The sequence below is a fragment of the Pipistrellus hanaki genome (genome assembly GCF_964339955.1).
Source record: "Pipistrellus hanaki genome assembly, chromosome: 4".
NCBI lineage: Eukaryota > Metazoa > Chordata > Mammalia > Chiroptera > Vespertilionidae > Pipistrellus > Pipistrellus hanaki.
Window position 1 is genome coordinate 30,531,698 of NC_140506.1, and position 12,432 is coordinate 30,544,129.

General features: G+C 37.9%; 1 protein-coding gene and 1 pseudogene across 17 annotated transcripts in view; one reads left to right on the plus strand and one right to left on the minus strand.

Moving 5' to 3' along the window:
* Positions 1–1,091, plus strand: part of ERBIN (erbb2 interacting protein) — a 96,020-nt gene extending 94,929 nt beyond the window's left edge. For all 16 annotated transcript variants that reach the window (XM_084880800.1, XM_084880801.1, XM_084880804.1 and 13 more), the window contains one exon: positions 324–1,091. In XM_084880800.1, the coding sequence (XP_084736926.1) occupies positions 324–431 (108 nt within the window). In that variant the 3' untranslated portion in view covers positions 432–1,091. The remainder of the gene's footprint in view (positions 1–323) is intronic.
* Positions 1,092–7,295: 6,204 nt separating this feature from the next.
* Positions 7,296–8,412, minus strand: LOC311621007 (small ribosomal subunit protein eS8-like; annotated as a pseudogene). Its single transcript has 2 exons — positions 8,062–8,412; positions 7,296–7,633 (listed from the first exon to the last, which is right to left on the minus strand). The product of its transcript is annotated as a small ribosomal subunit protein eS8-like (transcript).
* Between the last annotated feature and the right edge of the window lie 4,020 nt (positions 8,413–12,432).

Consider the following 12,432-nt stretch of genomic DNA (forward strand, 5'->3'; position numbering starts at 1 on the left):
ATAAGACCTCAATAAATATTTAGCCTAAATTATAGGAAATGGTGTTCTTGATCTGTTACCTTGCAACTTGGTGACTTCAGTCGCACGGTAGTGCGTACACACAACACTGACAGCACTGTGTCCTTGACAAGTGTTCCTGGCACTGGCTGTTATGTAGGAATCATCTGAAAATACAGGTTCCTTGATTCACCTTCAGAGATTCTATTTTAGTGCTCAGGTGTCTCAATGTTGTTTTCAATTGCCAAAATCATTCTTATTTTCTGCAAATAAATTACTATGAAATGTGTTTGTTTGTTTTTTAATATTTTTCTTTTTTCTTCTAGGCTAATGGCTACAGTTTCATTAATATTGAACATGGACAAGCAGTGTCCTTGCTAAAAACTTTCCAGAACACAGTAGAACTCATCATTGTACGAGAGGTTTCCTCTTAAGAACTGTGGACAAAAAGGGGAAAGGAAGACAGCAAGATTTATTGGAAGATATTTGCAGGGGAAATTAATATTTTGACTATTTTTATATATAAAGAAGAACTCAAAAAAAAAGTATTTCAAATTTGTACATTAATGAAATAATGGAACTTGTGGCTAGAGGGAAAGAACCACTGTACAGTATATAGGGAAAATTGTTGAATTCAAACCATATAAAACTTATTGTTAGGTTTTTTAAAAACATAGCAATCAAGGCTACAAAAACAAACGTGTGTTGTTTTTGTATAGATTGTAGGTTTATTTTTGGATTTCATACTGTAGCCCAGAGACAGATGGCAGAGCTAGCTGTCCCATAGCTCTTATGCCCTTATTTTTATTCAACTGATTATTAATGTTTTTCTGCTGAAATTTTTTTTTTTTTTTTTTTAATGTGGGCAAGAGATTTGAAGTGCTGGCTTTTGCTATGTGCATATTGAATCGCAGAGTGAGCAGGTGAAGGTGGTGCTGGTGGGTTCACTTTCCAAGGCCTGATTAAGTTAATTCCTGTAAAAACCTAAAAGCAAAGAATGAAAAAACAGCTATCTGTCCATGTGTTTTTATTAACAGAATAATGCAATAAAAATGTAATGTCTTTTTAAAGAAATAAAAAAGACGATGATTGCATTTTATGAGCTCTACAGGATCTATCCTCGTCATAAACATTGACTAGATAAATTTCCTACTGGTGATTCGATTTTCCATTTTTTAGTCACAGGAAATTTTTAACTATTGTAGATGTATGTCCATGTTTTTTCTGTGATACGAAAATACCTTGATTTTTTTTTTTTTTTTTTTTTTGGCAAATTATATTTGCGATTTGTTTTATAAGTAGTATTCCATTTTAATCTTAATTTATAATTTTTATTTTAAGCAGCAAAGGAAACTAAAATGGCCAGTTTTAAGATTGTGTTGCTATGACACAAAATGTAAGAAGATTTAGGAAAGCCTCTTGCTTTTGTGTGGCCTCACATTGCCTTGGTAAAGGAAAAGGAAAGTACGCATGGAGCTAGGAAACCAAAGCAAGTTTGTGAAACTGGCACAGTGATGGAGCATTGCTGTGGAGGGTTGTAGAGCAAAGGGATGGGTCCTTTGGGCCTACCAGTGTGTAAAGGTGTTCAAACAAAGGGCTGTTCCTACAGGTAGCATTAAATGTGAACTTGACACTTCAGAGTCTTTAAAGGGTTTCTAAGTGTATCAGTGTAATAGTGTTTTACCACCAACTGCCTTTGTTGTCATTGGTGTAAGAAATATTGGGTAGAGGTTTATTAATTTTGTTTATCCAAACAAAATTTTTGTTTTGTTTTGTATGTAATCAAATAAAAATTGAGTAATATGCAATGGTAAGAATGAATGCATGGATACTTGGACCATAAAAATGTGCCATAGAAGACCAATAACTGTTTTTATTCAAGCTGATCTAGAGCCTTTCAATAGAGCAATATTCAATTATTGCAATTCATTTTTAATTACTAAGAAATATAATTTTGGAATTTTTAATCTGTTATTTTTTGTTCTTCAACCTTGTTTTAATTAAGACTTTTATAGGACTAGCAAAAACAGCAATCAACATTATTTTGCAAAAGTGAGTTAGACTCCAATTCCTTTCTTGCTAGTCAGAGTCAATAGGTAGTACTTTCAAAAAGATGTGAACTCAAATATTGCACTTCTTTCAAGATGTTATCAATTGGTTATTGTACTGTGTATAGTTTTAATAATATTGATTGAAACCCTTTAACAACTCTTTGTAAATTTTAACTCATTTTTGTTGATTTTCAGTACTATTTACATAGGAATTGATTTTTATGGATATAGTAGAAGAAATGTGCTGTATTTTGATAAAATTCATTTATTGTATGTATTGTAATCCCTAAAAAAAGAATGACAAACAGCTTCTTTAAGATAAGCCTTGGTGTTTCTTTATTCATAGTTGATTTTAAAATATTTTGGCATTGTAATTTTACAATGTAATTTCAATACATGTAATTTTACATTGTATTTCACATCATCTTTAATTTCAATTTTTCAGTCAATATTCTGCTTTTGCTAGGAATACATAAAGTAGATATAATTATTACATTTTTCAACTACCTTGAATTAGATACATAAACTATAATTTTAGAAAAGGAAGTAAGCCACAAAGAACAATTGATTTGTCAATTATCTAAACTTGATTGTCTGCTTTTTTATTGAAATACTACAAGTGCGACAGGTATTATTGTATACACTAGTATTTTTTCTACTCTAGTTAATTTAAAACATCTTTTAATGTTCTTGTAACACAAAGTTGAATAAGGAAATTTTTGTTACCAAGAGGAGTAATACGATACATGATATAATGTTAAAAACTAATAGCAAAAAGTTTTGCACTTAGTGTAAATTAATAGCTAAAGTTCTCTTCTAAAATACTGGAAAGTTGAAATGAAATAAGAAGGGCTCTTCATTAGAACTTTTGGTAATGATAAAGTTTCAAAATTTAAATAAAAAGTAATAATTCAAATCTTTTGAGAACATAGAAAAACATTTTTAGTTTATATGAAATTGAGTGACTTGCAGTAAAGGCCTACACCCATAACAGACTTTATTTTAATAAGTATCATGTAGCAAACCATCAAAACTTATTTTTAGTAACAGTGTTTAAAATTGACTACCCTAAAATTTTAAACCATTAAAAATTATGTGTTAAGGGTAATTTACTCAGTACAGAATTGTATCCATAAAGCTAAAGTTTTTTTCTTATTCATTAAAGAATCATTAGTTTACTAAAATCCATGAAATTCTAAAATTCCCAACGTTTTTTTTCTGATCTTTTTGGACTTAAATGTTTATATACTTTTTAAAAATTTAAACACAAACATTGCTATAAATAGAACTAAACTTTTAAACATTAATTTGCTGTTTAAAAAAAATCCCATTAGCAGCTATGTAATATTTTTATCAATCAACATTTATAAAAAATTCCAAATTTTTATATATATTTAGATTGTTTTAGGTAACCACAATGACTAGGTAATAAACTAATGCTATTTAAAGTTGTGTGATTTTATGAAATTCAGGGTGAGAAGAATTGTTACAAAGAGAAAGATATACAATTATTTTTTTGACCACTGAGAAAAAATATTTCTGGGTATGGAGGAAGTATTGTATTTTATTTTAAAGGAAACCAGTGGAGCCGGGACCGGTTAGGCTCAGTGGATAGAGCTTCGGCCTGCCGACTGAAAGGTCCCGGGTTCGATTCCGGTCAAGGTTGCGGACACATCCCTAATAGGGGGTGTGCAGAAGGCGGCTGATCGATGATTCTCTCTCATCGATGTTTCTAACTCTCTATCCCTCTCTCTTCCTCTCTGTGAAAAATCAATAAAATATATTTAAAAAATAATAAAATAAAGGAAACCAGCGGAGTATGAAATACTTTTCAGTTAGGTTGAAATTGGTGAACAATCCAATCTATTTAGGATATTTTTTCCCATTCTTTTGAAATTCTTATAGCTTATCATTTTGGTTTAAGGTACATAGATTTCTTATGAAAACGACATTGAAATCAAAATTAAAATAATTTCATGTGTCATCAAAAGCATAAATACACATAGTTGATGATGTACAAAGGGGAAAAGATCACTTTTAAAAAGTAATAATAGATTATATAGGCAGCAAGTTCAAGCCGTTAGGTATTTCCCTTGTCTACACTAATAATAGAGAAATAAACAAATTGTACCTCCCCAATGCCCATCAGCCAATCAGGAGTGGTTGTGCAAATTAACCCAACAAAGGTGGGTTTAATTTGCATATGCTGGAGAGGCAGGGCAGGGTGTCTGCTATGAGGGGGAGAGGGAGGGGGTGGGGGGGGCAGAGAGAGCTAAAGGAGCTATGTTCTGGCAGGGAGCAAAGATTTTCAGGCTCCTGGACAGCCGGGAGCAAAGCCAGGGAAGGAAGGCCTTTTTTTCTTTTTTTTTTCTTGCACAAGTCTTCATGCAACGGCCCTCTAGTTTCTAATGAGAGGTTCAGGAAAGGTTGGCATGTTTCTTTAGCTCTTTAAATCTTAAAGCCCTGTGGATAGTAAGCATGGTTACTCAGTTTTGGAAAACTCTTAAGAGAATGATATCTTCTTTTTAGTACTATGCATTCTCTTTGTGAAGTTACAAAATAAAGTTTATGGTCTTCAAAACTGTACAGTCCCAATAACATCCAAGCATCTGAGAAACTCTAAACTGGGAGCTTAGGGGAAGCACCTCAGTAGATTCCTTGGGTGTTTCGTTTTGTTTTGTGTTAATACTTATTGTTGAAAGTATTACATATGATGTCCCCTTCTCCCCTCCTCCCCCCTGACTTCTAGCCCAACTTCACCCTCACCTTCACCCCAGGCTTTCATTACCCTATTGTCTGTGTCCATATGCATACAAGTTCACTGGCTGATCTCTTTCCACCCACCTCCCCTGCCTTCTCCCTGAGTGTTGGTGAGGATGTGGAGAAAAGGAAATCCTTGGTTTTATGTTAGAGAACTATAAAGCTGCTCCTGAACCTTCCCATAGAATTGTTAGGAAAGAGGCTGGCAAAAATGATCCTGCTACTATAATTACCTTTTCAAATAAACACCTAGGGAAAGTTTTTATCTCCCAATTGATTTCATGTGGCCCATCTAAGCTGCTCATTTGGCCCTCAATTTCAGGATCAAGTCTGAGAAGCTCATGAATGACCGCAAAAGGAAGAAATCCAAGCTATAAAATTATGCTCACCTCCCCAGCCCCACTCCCCTGAATTCAATAAAGCTAATTTCATTTTGCATGAAAATTAAGTCTAGAAATATTTTTCGTGATCTGACCTTCCTTTAAATCTATTCAAAACAATTTTGTTTCTCCAAAGCAAGGCTTTAGAAGCATTTATTTTATTTATTTATTTATTTATTTATTTATTTATTTATTTATTTATTTATTTATTTTGAGAGGGAAAGGGAAAGAAACATCGATACAAGGGTGAAACATGGATCAGTTGCCTCCTGCACATGCCCCAACTGGGGGTCGAACTTGCAACCTAGGTATGTACCCTCGCCAGGGAATTAACCCACAACCTTTCGATGCACACACAGGCCAACAATGCTCCAACCTGATGAGCCACCCAGCCAGGGCTAGAAGGATCTTTTTTCAAATGAGCTTTTCCCATTTCCTTGTTCAAAAACAAACTAAAGAGAAGTCAGGCCTAGCTGGTTTGGCTCAGTGAATAAAGTATCAACCCACGGACTGAAGAGTCCCAGGTTCGATTCTGGTCAAGGGAACTGACCTCAGTTGCAGGCTTGATCACTGGCCCTGTGTGGGAAGATAGCCAATCGATTCATCTCTCTCACATAGATGATGTCTGTCCCTCCCTCCCTCCCATCCTCAAAAATCTGTGGGAAAATATGCTTAGGTGAGGATTAACAACAAAAATAGAAACTAAATGTTATGTATTTTTAACACAATTTTGTTTTTAAAAAGTCAGGTCCAAAGGCAGAACCTTATATTTATTACTATTGAGTTTCACTTTGTAAGCTGGGGTTTACCATTTATTCCCATTAGGACCTTTCTGAATTGTTCTGCTAGCTAATGAAGTTGCTATTGTTTCTAATTCCTGCACTCAACAAATATGAGGTCATAGGGAAAATGCACCAGGATTTGCTTTTCATAATCCCTCTTGCATTCCTGTGTGGCATTCATAGGTTCTCCGTTTTAACAAGAGCCTCGCCCTACACGTGCTCTCGTTGTCTCTGTCCTGGAGATCTGGTTTGAATGGCAGGCACCAGGGAGATTTCCTCACATTTCAGAGGACACCCCAAGTTGACGTCACCCACATCTCCACCTCTACAAAGAAGGTCAACTCTCTCCAGCTGCTCCTCCTGCTGCTGCTTTTTTATTCACTCTGAGCAGGACACAGGCTACCCAACTGTCCCCTCCCCAGCTGTCTTGGATTGCAGATCTATTTAGCTAATACTGCTTGGGAAGTAAGGAAGTTATTTCTTAATTTGTGAAGCAGCTATAGTATTAGTACCTAGTAAATAATTATTGGGTGACAGTTACCAACAAGTTATCAAAAAAGAAGAATTCCCTTTTCACAATGTGTTTTTATAGCTGGTATCAGAGGAAAAGATGGTAAAATGGAGGATCCAGAGGATCAAAGGGATATGGTTGGAGAGGAGACTGACACCAGGCTGACGCCAGGCAGACTTGAAGCAAGAGCTGCTCTTCTGTAGACCTTGAAGAAGCTCCTTATCGAGAACTACCAATGGAGATGGGCAGCTTCTAGTAGCTGAGGGCCTTAGCTCTACAACTGCAAGGAACTGGGTTCTGCTAACAACCTGAATGAGTTTTGGAGAGGACCCCAAGCTCCAGGTGAGCGCACAGCAGCCTGACGGACCCTGAGCAGAGTTCCCAGCTAAGCATCGATGGACTCCTGACCATGAGAAACTGTGAGGTAATGCCCTAGCTGGTTTGGCTCAGTGGATAGAATGTTGGCCTGGGGACGGAAGGGTCTTGGGTTCGATTCCAGTCAAGGGCACATGCCCGGGTTGCAGGCTTGATACCCAGTAGGGAGTGTGCCAATCAATGATTCTTATTATTGATGTTTCTCTCCCTCTCCTTCTCTGAAAGCAATTAAAAAAAATTTTTTTTAAAAAAGAAAAAGTGTGAGGTAATATGGGTTGTTTGAAACTGCTAAGTTTCTAGTCACAGCAGTAGAAAACTAAAACAACTAGTCATAGTTCAGTTTCTACTGCCACTCCCCATGGGCCCTCCAACTCAGAGCTAGAGTGGACCCTGTCTGAGAGCCCAAAACCCCAGCCTTGGTTTTGTCTCTAAAATCCCATTTTTTGTTTGTTTTAGAATAAATCCCTTTATTACATGAGCTAAGACAGGAGGAAAGAGGATTTATTTGCCTTTTTGGGCCTTGATTTTCCTCAAATAGAACTCCAGCTCCCTGCCCTCGAGCACATAGGCATCTGCTCGGCCACAATGGCCTGGTCTTGAAGCGATGCATACAAGAAGCTTGCCCTGCTGGAACTGCTCCTCGAGAAGCCTGCTGATTTTGGCATTCTTTTTCCTTTCATCATATTTCTTCTGCATTTTCTTTTATCGTTTTTTGTTCAAAATCTCTTCCTCTTCAGGAGTCAGCTTGGCTCTATTCTTGGGGCCCAGGGGCAGTGACTACCGTGTTTCCCTGAAAATAAGACATCCTCTAAAAATAAGACCTACTTACAGGTTTCCTTCTGAGTGAAATATAAGGCATCCCCCGAAAATAAGGCCCCCCAGGCTCTGTCTCAGAATGAAAATTAATTTACAGTAAACTGGTCGCTAGGGCCGCCCCGATAATGTTCCAGAAGCTGATGACATGATTGTCATTGAATAAATGAATAAATTCTTGATACTGTAGGATTCACAGTTTGGTTTGTGTTGACAACTACTGTACTACTGTACTGTATACAGGTAATAAATTTCCTTTATTTTCTTTTAACAATAAATGTGTACCATATTCTTCTTCATGGAAAAATAATACATCCCCTGAAAATAAGACCTGGCGCATCTTTGGGAGCAAAAATTAATATAAGACACTGTCTTATTTTCGGGGAAACAGGGTAGCAGAACTCGCACCACTGTCAGTACGGTGTGCTGTCCATGAGCACAATGCAGTTCTTCAGTAAGGTCTTGGTGAGGACCAGTTCGTTGTTGGAGGCATTGCAGACAACATCAATAAGACTTGTTTTGCACGTACAACACTCTGAGCCCCAGGAGAAGTTTCCCACGTCCAGCCTCGAGGCGCGGTACTTCTTGTTGCCTCCGCGCACTCGGACTGTGTGGGTGCGGCGGGGTCCAATCTTAGTGTTGGCAGCAGGGCGTCCCAGCTCACATTTTTGCTTCTTATGGTAGGGCTTCCTCTTGCTCCCGGTCTTGCAGCACTTGTGCCAGTTGTCCCAAGAGATACCCATAGCTCGGTGCCAGCTGGAAAGAGAAAACGCTAGAACCCAATTTTGAAAGTCCCTTCCCCGTGCCCCACTCCACTCGCTTCGTTCAGACCCCCTGAGCTAATACTGGCCCTAATGGGACTTGTTAGATTTGGTGATAAGGGAGAGCATTCCATTCCCTTCTGTCAGACCTGAGAGCATCTAGAATACCTGGGAAAGATGTGAAACAACAAGACTATTGGTGGCATGCAAAGGATTGTATTCTGAGGGCAATAGTGAGTGATACAAGTAACTTGACTTGAACTTTATAAAGATCACTAATGTAAAATGGATGTGGTAGCAGTAGCTGGGGTAAACACACACACACACACAGTTACTGACATGTTTGGAAGGTATTGTAAAATCCAGAATAGAGAGAATATTGGCAGAAGCCATGATACTGGAAATGCCAGATTAATAAGATACAGTAGAGGGAGGAGGCAGTTAGATGGAAGAATTAAGAATGACTTCCAAGTTGTGACTGGATTTGAAGGATAGGTGTTGATGCTGCTAGTTGACTTCAGGAATAGTAAATGTCTTACACTTGCTTAATTTGGAGCATTTAAAAATCCCACCTGGTGCTCAGGAGAAACTGGTGAGAGAAAGATCCGAGGGCCTTCAGTCTGTTATTGTTTATGATGATAACTGGATGCCAGGAGCTAGTCTTCATGCCTTTTCTGAACTCTAAACTTGCCTATTCTTTGATATTTAAAATTTACACCACATAATTTAATAACAACTATTGATTCTCATATTGTTTTGTGTATTACTTAGTCTTATTTGCAAAACCATTGAGAACTCCATGATGGAAGAACCTTTTCTATCTACTCCAGTGTTCTGGATATGAGCAGGTACTCAACACAGTGGAAAGGACCACTTGTTCCCCTGGAATTTTACATTTCATCCACATAAGGAGAGAAAACAGGCCAAGAGGTCAGACATGTATGGGAAGTTGTGCAGGGTCTATTCGGCCATTGTAAAGGTGATTTTGGTTTTTACTCTATGGGAGAGAGTATAAAATGAAAGTGTGAGAAGCCCCTTGCTGACTTGCAGCATAATCAGCTTCGGAAACAAAAGTTTTGTCATGTATATATTAAAAGTACTCAACATCTGAGTCCAATAAATATTTGTGGATGATGAATAACTTCTGCATGTGCTGTTCAGATGGTGACACAGTATCATATAAATAGTAACGTTTCACATTAGCAATATTCCCTGGCATGAACATGCATTCATTGAAAAGCCACAGTCAACTGTCAAAAGTGAATCCTAAATTGGCTGCTTTGCCCCATATGAGGCTATGATGAACCTACTCTTGACGTTCAGAAAAAATAGTTATCTTCTGATTGGCAAATCCTGGTGGCATGTCTTTACTTGATTGAGGTGTTACCAGCACCATATGCTAGGCCATTAGCCAACTCCTGCTGCCATCAGACTTGTGTACTCTTTGCCAAAAATCCCATCTGTTCTCCATCCTCAGTTTCTTCCCAATTCAAAAGCATGTTTGTTATCTTTAGGAACAAAAACAAAAACATCACTACTATGATCATATTCGTAGTTTTAAAATGAATCGAACTTACCTGGTTAAGTTTTTCAAGTATTATTTATTGATAGATTTAGGCAACTGTATAGATGTCAGGGTACAGAAAATCAGCTTTTTTACCTCAATGTTTTTGAAAGCCTTCTTGCTACTGTGTTAAGAAAGTTGTATATAGCTGTATATAAACTTCCCTTTTTAATATATCTTTATTGATTTCAGAGAGGAAGAGAGAGGGGGAAAGAGAGAGACATCAATGATGAGAATCATTGTTCAGCTACCTCTTGCATTCCTCTACTGGGGCTTGAGCCCACAACCCAGGCATGTGCCCTTTACCAGAATTGAACCCGGGACCCTTCAGTCTGCAGGCAGAAGCGGTTAGGAGCAATCAGGAAGGCAGGCAGGTGAGCAGTTGGGAGCCAGCAGTCCTGGATTGTCAGAGGTATGTCCCAGATTGGAGAAGGTGCAGGTTAGGATGAGGGACATCCTCCACCCCCATACATGAATTTCATGCACAGGGCCTCTAATCCTATATACTAAAAGGGTAATATGCAAGTAGACTGAATGGCAGAATGACCAGTCACTTTTACGCACACTGATCACCAGGGGAAAGATGCTCAATGCAGGAACATCTCCCTGGTGGTCAGTGAGCTCCCACAGGGGGAGTGCCACTCAGCCAGAAGCTGGGCTTATGGCTGGCAAGCACAGCAAGCAGGCCTAAGTCATCAGTCGGACATCCCCCGAGGGCTTCTAGACTGTGAGAGGGCACAGGCCAGACTGAGGAAACCTGCCCCAGTGCATGAATTTCAGGTACCAGGCCTCCAGTTGTATATAATTAAAAACCAAATACAATATTTAAGATAGTTCTTTTGAAATTGACTGGAATATTTCATGAATATGCCTTTGAATTTACTAGGCAAGAAAGGCAGTTATTTTCCATACTAAATGGTTTTCTCTTGATTTCTCTAATATTCTTTATATTTTCATTTATCTGTAAGTTAATATAGCCATTTTATTTTTATTTTTATTTTTTTTATAAACAAAGGTTCATAGCAGCTTTATTCTTTTTCCCCCCCATTTTTTTAATTAAATTATTATCTGTGTACATATTTTAACATTGCACCCCCGTTCCCATACATACCCTCCCTCCCCAGAGTTTTGTGTCCATTGGTTGTACTTATATGCATGTATACAAGTCCTTCGGTTGATCTCTTATCTCCCCCAGATCTCCCTACTCTCCCCGCTGTAATTTTACAGTCTGCTTGTAGCTTTACTGTCTTTATATCTATCTTTTGGTTTGTCAGTTTACAATGTTCTTTAATATCCATAAATGAGTGAGGCCATGTGGTATTTCTCTTTCATTGACTGGCTTATTTCACTCAGCATGATGTTCTCTAGTTCTATCCAGGTTGCTGCAAATGATGAGAATTCCTTCTTTTTTATGGCAGCATAGTATTCCATTGTGTAGATGTACCAAAGTTTTTTGATCCAATCATCTGCTGACGGGCACCTAGGCTGTTTCCAGATTCTAGCTATTGTAGATTGTGCTGCTATGAACATAAGGGTGCATATATCCTTTCTGATTGGTGTTTCTAGTTTCTTGGGATATATTCCTAGGAGTGGGATTACTGGGTCAAATGGGAGTTCCATTTTCAGTTTTTTGAGGAAACTCCACACTGTTCTCCACAGTGGTTGCACCAGTCTGCATTCCCCCCAGCAATGCACGAGGGTTCCTTTTTCTCCGCAACCTCGCCAACACTTGTCGTTTGTTGATTTGTTGATGTTGGCCATTCTGACAGGTGTGAGATGGTACCGAATTGTTGTTTTGATTTGCATCTCTCGGATAATTAGTGACTTTGAGCATGTTTTCATGTGCCTTTTGGCCTTCCTTCTGTCTTCTTTTGAAAATATTCTATTTAGGTCCATTGCCCATTTTTTAATTGGATCATTCATCTTCCTTTTATTTAGTTGTATAAGCTGTTTGTAGATATTGGAGATTAAACCTTTATCAGTGGTAACATTTGCAAAGATGTTCTCCCACACAGTGGGCTTTCTTGTTGTTTTGTTGATGGTTTCTTTTGCTGTAAAAAAGCTTTCTATTTTGATGTAGTCCCATTTGTTTATTTTCTCTTTAGCTTCCATTGCCCTAGGGGCAGTATCAGTGAAGAAGTTCTTTTGGCATATGTCTGAGATTTTGTTGCCTGTGGATGCTTCCAGTATTTTTATGGTTTCCCGTCTGATGTTTAAGTCCTGTATCCATTTTGAGTTTATTTTTGTGTATGGTGTAAGTTGGTGATCTAGTTTCATTCTTTTGCATGTATCTGTCCAATTTTCCCAACACCATTTATTGAAGAGACTGTCTTGACTCCATTGTATATTCGTTCCTCCTTTGTCAAATATTAATTGAGCATAGTGATTTGGGTTGATATCTGGGTTCTCAATTCGATTCCATTGATCTATATGTCTGT